Source organism: Trachypithecus francoisi, unplaced genomic scaffold (genome assembly GCF_009764315.1).
Source record: "Trachypithecus francoisi isolate TF-2019V2 unplaced genomic scaffold, Tfra_2.0 Lachesis_group12, whole genome shotgun sequence".
Taxonomy (NCBI): Eukaryota; Metazoa; Chordata; class Mammalia; order Primates; family Cercopithecidae; genus Trachypithecus; species Trachypithecus francoisi.
In genome coordinates this window covers 107,543,470-107,557,681 of record NW_022681457.1, presented here as the reverse complement: position 1 = coordinate 107,557,681, position 14,212 = coordinate 107,543,470, and the positions used below count along the sequence as shown (strand labels likewise).

General features: G+C 50.3%; 1 protein-coding gene across 3 annotated transcripts in view; it reads right to left on the bottom strand.

Moving 5' to 3' along the window:
* Positions 1-14,212, bottom strand: part of RCC2 (regulator of chromosome condensation 2) — a 33,391-nt gene that overhangs the window by 2,917 nt on the left and 16,262 nt on the right. For all 3 annotated transcript variants that reach the window (XR_004441071.1, XM_033228111.1, XM_033228112.1), the window contains exons 5-12: positions 13,002-13,133; positions 12,500-12,588; positions 10,975-11,089; positions 6,744-6,910; positions 3,844-4,024; positions 3,376-3,481; positions 2,428-2,500; positions 286-363 (exon numbers count right to left, since the gene is read on the bottom strand). Coding sequence is in view for 2 of the 3 variants with exons in the window: in XM_033228111.1 (XP_033084002.1) it covers positions 286-363; positions 2,428-2,500; positions 3,376-3,481; positions 3,844-4,024; positions 6,744-6,910; positions 10,975-11,089; positions 12,500-12,588; positions 13,002-13,133 (941 nt within the window). In the remaining variant the exon portion in view is untranslated. The remainder of the gene's footprint in view (positions 1-285; positions 364-2,427; positions 2,501-3,375; positions 3,482-3,843; positions 4,025-6,743; positions 6,911-10,974; positions 11,090-12,499; positions 12,589-13,001; positions 13,134-14,212) is intronic.

The window sequence follows — 14,212 nt, the reverse complement described above, 5'->3', positions numbered from 1 at the left end:
GAGACGCGAGCGATGTGCTTGCCCGAGAGTGATCTGCTGCAGCCAGTTGGTGGCACCTGTCATCAAGGGTGAGGACAGCCACCCTGCCTGGCCAGCGACCCTCTGCACTCTCTTCTGCAGATGACTGTTACCCCTCAGCAAACCTTAGCGTGAGGCACCAGGAAAGCCAGCTGAGGAGTTGTTAAACAAGACAACCCAAACAGACTGCGGCGATCAAAAGCGTGAGGAGTGACGTACCACTGGGTATGGACACGTCCCCGAGCTGGCACAGCCACCCCCGCTTACCTGCTCTGAGAAAATGCCATCCAGAGTCTTCACCTCCTGGGCTGCAGTGGAAGACTTGGGCTTGTGGTCCCCATAGCCCTGGTGAAGCAAACAAGATGTTTGCAATCGGGAATCCGTGTGGCTCAGTCCACAAGTGGGGAATCACGACAATGTTTCCCAGCCCCCACTAACCAGAAGCCAGTGATGATGCCCATTGGCCCGTGACCAAGCCCGGCCACCCTTGCACACAAGGGCCAGGTGGAATCATCCAAGTTTATCCACGAAAGCTGCTGCCAGCAGGCGACTAGTGCTTAACCTAGGGAAGACCAAGGTGCCCAACTCTAGCCTGTGGGACTTCTGTGCGCTCAAGTCCCTTCTGGGGAGTATGGCACTGGTGACAGGAGATGACACCACGAGTGCAGGAAGAACAGCAACTGCAGCCCTCTGGACCAAAGTCACCAAGAACACGGATGACCACATGCCCTTGATGCCTCTACCGTCCAGAGAGTGGAATAATCACCACCCAAAACAAAACAAAAGGGCTTAAGCATGACAGGGGGACTATTTATTAGCAATGGCACCAGGGAACCAGCTTCCCTCCCAGAGGTAGAAGGAACTGGACAAATTGGCATAGCTAAGGGGGAGTCTTGTGCAAAGGTGTGGAGCTGGGCAAATGAAAGGCTGACGGCCCCGGCTCAGCTGAAACAGAGGGTCCCACAGGGCAGGAGAGGCAGACCCTCCCTCCCCAGCCCAGGCCTGCTCTCGTGTCCCTGGTTTCATCTCCTGCCAGGCCCCACCCCGGCCTTCCCACACAGTAGACGTTCCCTCCAAGGTGCCAGGCCACCTTCTCACCCTTGAGAAGCTCCCCAGAAAGTCTCCCTTGCTCCCCTCGTTTCAAAATTTATATTTAGAAGGTCAAAGTCTATTTCTGATAGGCCCCAGAAAACATCCGTCCTCCGCTAAGAACAATCTGTAAAAACTGGGCCAGGTTCTGTCTCTTTCCTGTCAGTGTTTCAAATCGGGCCAGCAGAGCGTCTGAGCCAGACTGCAAGGGTGTGCAGAACCCCGAGAAAAAGGTGCATTCACCATCCATCCCTGCCACAGCTTGAGGGACCAAGGACCGCCCTTCCTTCCCCCTCCTCTCCAACAACCACATCAGCTTGCAACCGTGAGGTTACAGAAGAGGGAGGCAGACTGTATTTCTAACAAGAAATGAGGGACTAAAACTAAGACCACTAAGAGTTAATCAAGCGGAGAATCAAACCGTGACTAGCGCAGGCAGATCAGGATGCACTCCACAGCCAAGCGAGTCTTCCTAACAAAAACTCTAAGACCCACCTTGGCCGGGCGCAGTGGCTCACGCCTGTAATCCCATCACTTTGGTAGGTCGAGGCGAGTGGATCACCTAAGGTCAGGAGTTCGAGACCAGCCTGGCCAACATGGTGAAACCCCATCTCTACCAAAAATACAAAAATTAGCCAGGCGTGGTGGCAAACGCTTGCAGTCCCAGCTACTCAGGAGGCTAAAGCAGGAGAACTGAGAATCATTGAACCTGGCAGGCAGAGGTTGCAGTGAGCCAAGATCGTGCCACTGTACTCCTGGGTGACAGAGAAACTCCATCTCAAAAAAAAAAAAAAAGACTCATCTAGCACCAGGACCTAAGAATGAAAGACATTTGTTTAAGGAAGGCCACGTGTGTGAAATTGAGGGCCATGGGTTCTAACCTCATTGCTCAAGTAACTGGTATTAACAACAAAAACACAGGTTTAAACTCAGTTTGGAAAAATGAAGAATGTCCCCAAATCACCCAATACTGTGAGTTTCCCACTGACTTAGGCCTCCAGGGGAGAGGGAACAAACAGGCCCCTTTCCTACCATATCCCAACTGTGGTTTACAAAATGCAAGGGGAAACTGGATCTGAAAAGTCTCAATTTTCAGAGTTTACAAATGTGCAGAGATGACTCAGAATTATCTGACTAGCACAGAATTGTCCTTGAAAACTCATGGGACTCCATTGTGCTGCAGACCTTAATACAATAAGGGGAGGAGAATCCCAAATGTCTTTCTTCTCTGTGTTTTGGGAGACAGGTGGAGAGAACCCAAAGGCCAAGAGCCACCCTGACTGGCTCCACTTCCCCTGACCCGCACAGGTGACAGCTTACCAGTTCCCCAAAGGTCGGTGATGGGCCCCAGCTGATGGTGCTCTCGTCGGCGGCCACAATGATGCTGCTCTTCCTGCAAACAGGCAGGCTGTCACCACAGGCCCAGCAGCCCCAGCCCTGGACCCACCCAGCTACGGCTCCAAGGGCATGGGTGTGAGCTGCCGCTTTTCAGGTGGTGTACATATTCCAAGTAGCAAACACAACAACAGGGCCAACAGGCTTCTCCTGAACTCTAAAGATTGTTCTGTGCAGGCCACTCAACGTTTCAACAAAATGACAAAGCCCTTAGACAGGCCTAGGGGCCAAAGGCGAGGGACCTTGCTGTGCACCCCGCCCTAGGTCCTAGGGCTCTCAGGGGAGGTTGCTTTGGGAAGAGGAGACCAGATCAGGACGGAGTAAAAGCCTGTGGCAGAGGGAGCAGCCTTCATGCATAGTAATTTGGGCAGGGCTAGAGGCCTCAACAGATTAAAGCCACGCCCCTTATGCTGTTCCACCCACACCCGCCAGCTGACGAATCCAGCTCCTCAGCAAGAAGTGCTAGCTAACTCAACAGGAGTCCTGAAATGAACTACGAACCACTGCTGGCAAGACAATGTCGTCTTCCCAGTGTCAGAACAACTCCAGTCCTACTATGTTTCCAACTACGTATCATTTTCAACCTGCAACGTAGGAATACATCAAGCTCTGCTTGTGTATTTCTTTGAACAGAAACCTTCAAAATGACTTTCTTCCCACAAGACAGGGAACAGCCATCTGTTCTAGCAGCGAATGGGCCCTCTCCCCTCCTGGGCCCCCGGACTCCAGGATTCAGTGTGTCACATGGCCTGCTGAGGACAGCCCAACAGGCAGCAGAAACAGAGCCCCATCAGGGAAGGGCACCCCATGGGTGTGTCTGACACCCCCAAGAAAGGAAGAGACCTCATACCCACAGGAGGTGCTGCCACCTACCCACAAGCCAGGCTCCGGATTCTCCAGCCGCAGAGGTCCTGCACTGCTTTTGGGTACATGGTAGATTCACGGGAGGTGTTGGTGGCCCCCCAGAAAAACAGACCACCTGAGGGAAGACAAAACATGTTCCCAGCGTGACCAGACATCAAGAGCCGAGTCTCATCTTTAGCATTATCAGGGTGAAGAGTAAGAAGACAGGATGGCAAACACGTGTTCTGTCTAAAAGATAACTGGAGCCGGGCATGGTGGCGTGCCTGTGCAGTCCTAGCTACTCAGGACGCTAAGGTGGTAGGACGGCTTGAGCCCAGGAGGTCAAGACCAGCCTGGACAACACAACGAGCTCCTATCTCAAAAAAATAAAGAACAATGGGAGGTAAAGAGAACTGGGGTTTGTGGTCTAGGGACAGGACAATGGCTACACGGTTCCCCACCAGAGCACTGATAAGCCAGGGAGCAGCAGTCACTAACCCACTTCACTGACAGCAAAGGAGCAGGTATAACCAGCATAGATCTGGGAAGCTCCACGTCCAGGGAAGTCAAACAGCTTCACCAGGCGGGGGACCATCTCATCCTTCTGCTCTGCGTGGCCTAGTCGGCCATAGCCACCAAAGCCCCAGGAGAAGACTCGCTTCTGGGAGTCCAGGACCAGCTGCAAGGAAAGAAAACACAGGGTTGGAACAAACAGGCTTCCAATAGGTAACAAGAGGGGTTATCGTTTCTGCCCAGACAAACTGATGCCAATGCTAAGGGCATAGGAACAGCAGCATCAAGATCCCCTTCCAGCTGGGTGCGGTCACTCACGTCCAATCCCAACACTTTGGGAGGCCACGGCAGGTGGATCACTTGAGGTCAAGAGTTCGAGACCAGCCCGGCCAACATGGTGAAACCCAGTCTCTAACCACCAAAGAAATATCCTCTGCCTGCCTCCAAAAGAAAGATCCTCTACCTCCTGCCTCCAGCAGTGGGGGAGGAGGGAACAGGAGCAAGTGTAGCAAAATGGCATGCATTCAATAAACCCGGTTTGCTATTTTCTCTGCCAGGGACTCCATTTTCCAATCCTTTTTTGTTCTGTTTATTTATTTAAGCTATAAGTCTTAACCCTTTCCTTAGTCAGAAACAACAGGGCTATGTCTTCAGACAACAGGGCAACCGTCTGATTCCTATTACAACAGAGATTCCGCCAGGTGCAGTGGCTCATGCCTGTAATCCTAGCACTTTGGGAGGCCGAGGCGGGTAGATTGCCTGAACTCAGGAGTTCACGACTAGCCTGGGCAACATGGTGAAACCCGTCTCTACTAAAACACAAAAAATAAGCTGGGCAGGCTGGTGTGCACCTGTAATCCCAGCTACCCGGGAGGCTGAGACAGGAGAATCTCTTGAACCTGGGAGGCAGAGGTTGCAGTGAGCCGAGACTGTGTCACTGCACTCTAGCCTGGGTGACAGAGTGAGACTCCATCTCAAAAAAAAAACCAGATTCGACTGCAGAAAGAACAAAAGAGAAAAGGTCTACCTGTTCCTAGATTTTTCATTTCTTTTTCCCCCTTGAGAGGGTCTCATGCTCTGTCACCCAGGCTGGAATGCAGTGGCGTAATCTCGGCTCACCACAACCTCCACCTCCTGGGCTCAAGTGAATCTCCTACCTCAGCCTCCCAAGTAGCTAGGACTTGGGTGTGCACCACCATGCCCAGCTAATTTTTGTGTTTTTGTGGTAGAGATGGGGGTCTCACCATGTTGCCCAGGCTGGTCTCAAATGATCCGCCCACCTTGGTCTCCCAAAGTCCTCAGATTACAAACATGAACCCACTGCGCCCGGCCTGGATTCTTCTTTAGACTTCCCCCTTGCCCACAGGTACACAGAGGTAACCTGTACCTGGTCACTGATGAAATGAATTCAAAAGACACTTCAAGTGTTTCAGATCTATCTTCTTCAGTCTTGTCTTCCCATCTTCTGACATGCCAATTCAGTTCTTTCACGTTTCATGTCTAAACCATGTGAATCTATAACTTACTAAAAAGCTTGACCTATAAGGCCCTAAAGAAAAGCCAACTTTATTTCCTCGACTACATTAGACAAAACAAATCACAGTTTTTGGACTTGCACAAACTGAAATCTCCTACTCTAGTCCTAGCCCAATTCACTGGGCCTTCTTCATTGGGAAGAAGATTCCAAGGGAAGGAGCTGGTGGGCTGAGACCACTCAGTGGGGAGGACCAACTTGATCTCTGGACTCCCGGCCCAGGCTCTTTCAACAAAGCACAGAACAGAGACTCCCAGGCATTCTCAGAATGAAGAACCACAGGAAGGCCATTAAAATTAAGACACTCTAACACCTGCCAGGCACGGTGGCTCACACCTGTAATCCCAGCATTTTGGGAGGCCGAGGCAGGTGGATCACGAGGTCAGGAGTTTGAGACCACCCTGGCCATCATGGTGAAACCCCATCTCTACTAAAAATACAAAAATTAGCCAAGCATGGTGGCAGGCGCCTGTAATTCCAGCTACTCAGGAGGCTGAGGCAGGAGAATCGCTTGAAACCGGAAGGCAGAGGTTGCAGTGAGCCGAGATCCCGCCACTGCACTCCAGCCTAGGTGAAAAAGTGAAACTCCGTCTCAAAACAAACAAACAAAAAAGATACACAAACAAAAGATTGCACTGCGGTTTATCTAAAGTGACCTTTAAAGAAACAACCTAGGCCAGGCATGGTGGCTCACACCTGTAATCCCAGCACTCTGGGAGGCTGAGGCAGGCGGATCACCTGAGATCGGGAGTTTGAGACCAGCCTGACCAACATGGAGAAACCCCATCTCTACTAAAAAACACAAAATTAGCCGGGGCGTGATGGAGCACACCTGTAATCCCAGCTACTTGGGAGGCTGAGGCAAGAGAACTGCTCGAACCTGGGAGGCAGAAGTTGTGGTGAGCCGAGATTGCGCTCCAGCCTGGGCAACAAGAGTGAAACCATCTTAAAAAAAAAAAAAAAAAGGAACAACCTACTGATTAAAAACGACTCACATCCCCAGTATGGGACACCATCTATTGACCTGGAAATATGTCTGTGATGTTATGTTAGACAAAAGCCAAAAACAGAAAGTGCTTACCTTAAGGTGGAGGTGAGGACGGCAAAACATCTACTTGTTTAAGATGTGTCTATTTAAATCATGGGAGAAGTTAACATAGGAGAGCCAGTGACAGGGAACCCTGCCCTGGGACCAAGGACCCTTTGGCCAGGGTGCAAAGCCCTCTTAAAGAAGCAAGCAGATGTCTACCTGGAATCAGTTCCTAGCCAAAGCCAAGCGTCAGGAAACTTGAGCATAAAGACCCCTCTATCCCCGTCCGACTCTCAGGAAGTGAGAAAAGCCGAGGCTCACCGTGTGGTTAGCGCCACAGGCCACGTCTCGCACAACCACGTTTGGTACAGGCAGAATCTGTCCATCTTTCGTCTTCTCAATGAAGATGGCCACTCGCCGGGGAACTAGTTCGCAGTCATACTCTATCCGCTGTGCCCGGGCGATGAACTTCCCGTCTGAGTTGTGTCCTGTAGAGACCACAGAGCCGGTCATCAGTGGCAGCACAAGCACAAGAGACGTGTCACTGTGCCCACACGGAGTCTGTGGTGAGCCCCGACATCACCCCAATCTGGCCCTTCTGGGCCTTATACCAGCACACGATGGTCAACAAAGGCAGCGTTTCCAATCTCAGGCACAGCACAGTGAGTGGGTCAGTGAAATCAATTTTGTGAGCGTGGACCAGTTATTTTTTAAAAATAGAACAGAATGACAAAGAATACTCTACACATAATAATGCCACCATGTTATAACAATTCTAGGTAAGGTATTATAAGTTCAGATTGGGATGCAATAGAAAACTTATTTCTTACAATGGGTTGCAGTCAAAAAAGTTGAAGCTGCTGATCAAGGAATGGTCTATCAAGTAACATCTCTACTCGACTGGAGGGCCCACAAGGAGCCCCTGATGGGCCAAGAATAGACGGAAAAGCTCCACACACAATACCAGGCCTGTTTTATGAATTGCCAGTAACCCAAACATATGGTTATGGGTGGCTAAAACCTGCACTTCCCACACTCCGACTGACCCAGGGACTGGTTTGCAAGGACCCAGCTCAGCACACCACACCATAGGAGACCGGCTGCTCCAGTCCTGAGAACACGCCAGACACCCATGCTCCTGCAGCCACCCGCAGCAGCAGGGCTGCTGAGTAGTTTGTAGTTTTAAACTGCTCCTATTCCTACATTGTGATCATCAGTTTGGTCGGGCACAGTGGGTCACGCCTGTAATCCCAGCACGTTGGGAGGCCGAGGCGGGTGGATCATCTGAAGTGAGGTGTTCGAGACCAGCCTGGCCAACACAATGAAGTCCTCCTGTCTCTACTTAAACAAACACAAGGCTGGGCGTGGTGGCTCACGCCTATCATCCCAGCACTTTGGGAGGCTGAGGTGGACGGATCACGAGGTTAGGAGATTGAGACCATCTTGGCTAACCCCGTGAAACTGTCTCTACTAAAAATACAAAAATTAGCCGGGCGTGGTGGCGGGCGCCTGTAGTCCCAGCTACTCAGGAGGCTGAGGCAGGAGAATCGCTTGAAGCTGGGAGGCGGAGCTTGCAGTGAGCAAAGATCAGGCTACAGCACTCCAGCCCGGGTGTCACAGCAAGACTCTGTCTCCAAAAAACAAAACAAAAAAAATGGTTGTGTCAGTTTGTAAACTAGCCCCCCAGGTTCTGGCTAATCCCCCTCCATACGGCATGCTTATGTGCACCTCAGCCCTTACTGGTATGTGTGTTTTTGAGCACTGTGCTATTTAAATATAGTCAGCCCTCCATGGCCACAGGTTCAACCAACTGTGGTACAGAAACATCTGGGGGGGGGTGGTAAATAAGAAAAAAAAGATAATACAAATAATACAAGTAAGACCATACAGTAGAACTATTTACATGACATTTACATCACATTAGGTACTGAAGTAATCTAGAGAGGATTTTAAGGATATAGGTTACATGCAAATACGATGCCATTTTATGTAAGTTGCTTAAGCATCTCCAGATCTTGGTATCTATAGGGGGTACTAGAAGCAATCCCCCACGTAACCAAGGTGCAGCTGTACCCTGGAATCACAACTAAACTACGCACAGTAAAATTACTGGGCTTGTTTACAGGGCGTTGCTTTATAACGCTCATCTCATAAGCAGGTTCTATTATGACAACAGTTCTCTGTTGTTGACATAATCCGTTCCAGTGGAATGTCTGTCCATTTAAAAGTCTGAGGGTCTTGGCTGGGCGCAGTGGCTCATGCCTGTAATCCCAGCACTTTGGGAGGCTGAGGCGGGCGGATCATGAGATCAAGAGATCTAGACCATCCTGGCCAACATGGTGAAACCCCGTCTCTACTAAAAGTACAAAAATTAGCCAGGCATGTTGGCACATACCTGTAGTCCCAGCTACTTGTGAGGCTGAGGCAGGAGAGTCGCTTGAACCCAGGAGGCAGAGGGTGCAGTGACCTGAGATCATACCACTGCACTCCAGCCTGGCCACAGAGCGAGACTCCGTATCAAAAAAAAAAAAAAAAAAGTCTGAGGGTTCCCACTAAGAAATTCCCCCACCTTCTAGGATACGATGAATTTAAGGACATCATAGCAAATAGAATGCACTTCAGAATATGGATGCTACTTCTCTCACAAAAATGGTGTTTTTAAACACTTGCACTCTTCTGGACAAGGTTTCAGCAAGGCAGTCAACAAATGATTAGAGTCCCTTTATTTGCTATCGACACAGTGGATACTGAACACACACAATCCCCAGACAGTAGAGGAGGCACATTTGGGGACTGTTTTTTCCACCTCCTTTAAAAAGCTGTACACATCTGCTTTCTCCAGAAGTACAGAACAGAAACTACTCCAGAAAACATGGAACAGGGGGCTTCCCTGTCCTTCTAGAGGGGTGACAGCTCTTTAAAATAAAGTTAAACAGCATGGCCGGGCACAGTGGCTCATGCCTGTAATCCCAACACTTGGGGAGGCCGAGGCGGGTAGATCACTTGAGATCAAGAGTTTGAGACAAGCCTGGTCAACATGGTGAAACCCCGTCTCTACTAAAAATACAAAAAAGTTAGCTGGGTGTGGCGGCGGGTGCCTGTAGTCTCAACTACTCATGAGGCTGAGGCAGGAGAATCCCTTGAACCCGGGGAGGTGGAGGTTGCAGTGAACTGAGATCACACCACTGCACTCCAGCCTGGGCGACAGAGACAGACTTCATCTCTCTTATATTGGCATTGCCCAGTCCAGTAAGTGCACTGCAGAAAAGGGGGCACAAGGCATGAGTGAGTGTGGGTGAGACATGGCCACAGTCGGATTTAGGTTCTCATTCTAAGTGATCTACCTGGATCTGGACAACGAAACAAAAACCTGCCTTAAAACAAGTAATACACTGAGAATAAACGATTCTGTAGCTACAAATCAAGCCAATCCTGCAAGCTGAGTGTAACTGAGCACCTGAGAATTTGTACAAAGTACTTACATGGTGCCTGGCACACGCAGTCACTGCTCCATGAACGTGAGCCATTTTTAATCACCAACAGCATGTCACGCTTCCTGATGGAAAATCGACTTGCCAGGGTGCAGAGGGGAGGCCGAGGCAGCAGGAGCGCGCACGTGGCAGGAAGCGGACCGCTGCCGGGCACCGCAGCAGGGCCGTGGCCATGGAAACCGCTCTCCAACTGTCTCGGGCTCCGCCCGGGCAACCAACGCAAAATGTAAAATGTGCGTAAGGGGCTGTTCTCTCTTATTCACTTCTGACTTGAGGTATATTTAGTTTCACAAAGTCACTGTTCCCCGAGGCTAAGGCCAGTGGGCTCGGCACTATTTTTACCTTTTCCATCTGCCAGGCGCTGCGGCTGCAGGAGCAGGCGTGGCCAGCAGAGGGCGCCCGCGCCACACCTCGCGGAGGCCTCCCTAGAGAGGCTGGAGGCGGAGCCGCCAAGGGGAACCACACTTAGGGGTGGGACAAGAAGGAGAACGGAGACCACCAAGTCGCAAGACACTCCCCACACTGACTGAGAACTAATTCCTGAATTCTCCTTTTCTACCAGTTAGATCGAAGAAACAAGTTTCTGGACAACTAGACTCTGGCTAGGGATGACGCACGGGGAGGGGGTCCACCGGGGCTCCTCACGTGGCAACCTGAAATAATCGCCCAGGCCAGGGTTTCCAGAACAACCTTCATCCTGTGTAATTTTTTCATTTTCAATAAAGGCATAATCTTTAAATGTGAAATTGAATGAAGGTGGCCTGATTTTTTTTTTTAAACGTTGAAATCCTTTTATATAAATGAATTCCCAAATCACAAAAAAAGAAATCTTTTGTCACACTCCAGTCCCAACTTTTCCATTGAGGCAGTGTTGCAATACTCCACAATCCTGTGAATGAGGACGCGCTGTTCGGCTGCACGTGAGATCCACTTAATGGACAAAGGCTATTATCTGAGATCAATTACCCACATTTCTAACACGTGTGTGCAGCCGCACAGTGATCTCTGGTTCTGAATATACGTAGCTAGATTAGAGCTTTTAAAAAAATGTACTTCCATACCCAGCTGACCATATTCAGGGCACCCAAAGGAATAGAGGTTTCCTTTGCAGTCCATTATCATACTGAATTCAGCCCCACAGGCCATTTTGGTAATTGGCTGGCCGTTGTACATTATCTGAAAAGAAAAGAAAGGAGACTTTCATTTTTTTTTTAAAGACTGATAAAAAGCTTCTACCTCTCTGCATGTTGGTGGGAAACAATTACTAGGTTACAAAGGGAAGTTTAATAAACTCAGCAATTCTGAAGGCAAAAGCTGACGGCATTTCTAGAACACAAAGCTTAGAAGGTATGTAAAAAAGCACCCTCACGCCCCCCACCTTCCCAGCACTGAGCACAGTTCAAAGCCCAGCCACTGTCTCTTTTTAAGATCAATAAGACCAAGTCCCTCCCTTCCTTCATCACCTAAACCACTAATTAGGCACTTAGCATTCTTCTGCCATTAGCAGTAGTTTGTTTTTAAGGTATAAATCTCACCCCTCCAGCTCAAGTTTCTTAGAAAAAAAAAAGGCCGGGCACGGTGGCTCAAGCCTGTAATCCCAGCACTTTGGGAGGCCGAGATGGGCGGATCACAAGGTCAGGAGATCGAGACCATCCTGGCTAACACAGTGAAACCCCGTCTCTACTAAAAAAATACAAAAAACTAGCCGGACGAGGTGGCGGGCGCCTGTAGTCCCAGCTACTCGGGAAGCTGAGGCTGGAGAATGGCGTGAACCCGGGAGGCGGAGTTTGCAGTGAGCCGAGATCCGGCCACTGCACTCCAGCCTGGGCGACAGAGCGAGACTCCGCATCAAAAAAAAAAAAAAAGAAAAGAAAAGAAAAGAAAAAAAAAGACTGCTTATCTTTTATTTGTGTTCTAAGAACCTGGCTGGTGACTTTATACGAGGTCAAAACAAAGTATTTGCAGGCAAGTACAATTACATCCACACAACATGTCTCACTTTCCTTGGAACAGAACAGGCTTACGACAAGGCATTTCTAACACATTTCTCCATTTGGAAACAAAATGTTTTCAGGATGGTTTTCAACCTGACCACAGACTACGCCTGCCTTAAAAACTACAGCAAGGCTGTGCACAGTGGCTCACATCTGTAATCCCAGTACTTTGGGAGGCCGAGGTGGGCAGATCACCTGAGGTCAGGAGTTCCAGACCAGCCTGACCAACATGGAGAAACCCTGTCTCTACTAAAAATACAAAATTAGCCAGGGGTGGTGATGCATGCCTGTAATCCCAGCTACTCTGGAGGCTGAGGCAGAAGAAATCACTTGAACCTGGGAGGCGGAGGTTGCAGTGAGCAGAGACTGCATCATTGCACTCCAGCCTGGGCAACAAGAGCGAAACTCCGTTCTCAAAAAAAACAAAAACAAAATCAAAAACAAGAAAACCCTACAGCATATAACTAAACATCCAGGACCTCTTTTTACAAGGGGTGAATTAACTCAAACAACGGAGACCCCACCTCAGAAAATCAAACACAAAAGTAAAGAGAAACGAAAAGCCACAGAGCCAGAGCTGAGGAGGGGTCACCTGCGCGGGGCTGGGGACAGCGTCTGTCTGGTTGCCAAGGCCCAGCTGCCCCATCTTGTTTTCCCCAAAAGCAAACACGGAACCCGTTTCTGGAAGGAAAGAAAAATATCACAAAAGGGAAGATAATGGTGAATGTTTTGAACTACATTTAGAATCAAAAGCATCAAAATAATAAAAACAGCTCATTTGCCAGGCAGAAGGCAAGTGAGACTGCCCAAAAGCTGGCAGTGCAGACGCTTCACAGCAAAGTCATTTCACATCAGAAACTGGGTGTGCAGAGATACGCAGGGCAGCGTCTCCCACTCCCAGATGGGCCTCCTATGGCCACTGGGGAGGCTCCCAATGCCCTCAGAAGCCACTCCATACCCAGGTTCTCAGGGCCTCTTTCTGATCTTGACCAAGAGTTACAAGGGTAACTCCACCCCTCCCCCCACGCCCCATCCCCAAGGCAGACCATTTGGCCTCTTGCCAAACTAAGAAACACCAGCAGCCACCTCCTTACCCGTCAAGGCCAAGGTGTGGTTCCGCCCACATGCTGCAGACACAATCACTTCGTGGCTGAGACCCTCAATGAGTCTGGGGGCTTCTACTCTCTTGGTGTCACCATGTCCCAGCTGCCCCTTCTCATTTCGACCTGCAGATCACATGAGAGAAAGTAGAAAAGAGAGAGGGTGGTCCAGGTGGCACCACCAGGCAAAGGCGAGTACCAACACACTCTCAAATGACGCCCATCTGTGTCTCCGGAAGGCACCTTCCAAATTCCCAGTAGCAGCCAAGATCCAAAGCAAAGACCGTCCCGGCCCTCCGCTCACTGGAATGGCACCTGCTGCAGCTCCCCCGACCTCCTTCCCTGGGGCAGCAGCGGGACCACCCGTGCGCACCTCCCACATCTCTGCTACAAAGAAGGAAACGAGAGAGGCTCAGTGTGGTACGGACACCAAGCATAGGCGGGCATGCTCACAGAAATGCGCTGTTCCCACTTGGAGTGCCTGCAAGACACCCACCCCGTCCCTACCCTCTGGGATGTGTTTTAAGACAGCACCCATTTTGACACCTAGCTCACCAGAGTTGAATCCCTCTGGTGCTCTGGGCATCCACTGAGGACCATTTGCTGTCTGCCCAAAATGTCTCCTCCTTTTTCTACCCTGTAAATGGTGCTCACGGAACAGTGCCAATCCCACCCCTAGGGATCGCCCCTCAAGGACTCTCAGCAACAGGAACCCTGGTGACAAAGCACAGATCCGCCCTGAACACAACACACCCAGCCCCCACCTCCAGGGCTGCTGCAGGTGCAACCAAGGCCCTGCACCTGTCAATTCCAGCGGAAGGCAGGCCCGAGGCCAACCCCTGCCCCCGAGTCCTCTGCAGCACCAAATTCAGCTCCAAAACAGACATGGAAGTTGGGTGGGCCAAAAGGAGGGCTGGGAGCCCCTACACCTCATCTACGTTCCAACACAGACTACCAAGTTCCGAAACAAAAATTCAACCGGCCCCTCTCAGATCCCTCCCGATAAGAGAAAAGCCGCACCTGTAACCTAACGTCTGGGGACACTGACGGAGATCTTACAGGCGTGAGAAGTCAGAGTGATTCTAGGGGGTTTTCCAACCTTCTCCAGTAATGAACTTTTCACCCTTAGGTCGTGATAAAGGCAGACAGCAGAGCCATTAAGATAAGTTCCAGCTGCCCTGGAGAAGGCTTGCAGGAGCAGCCTC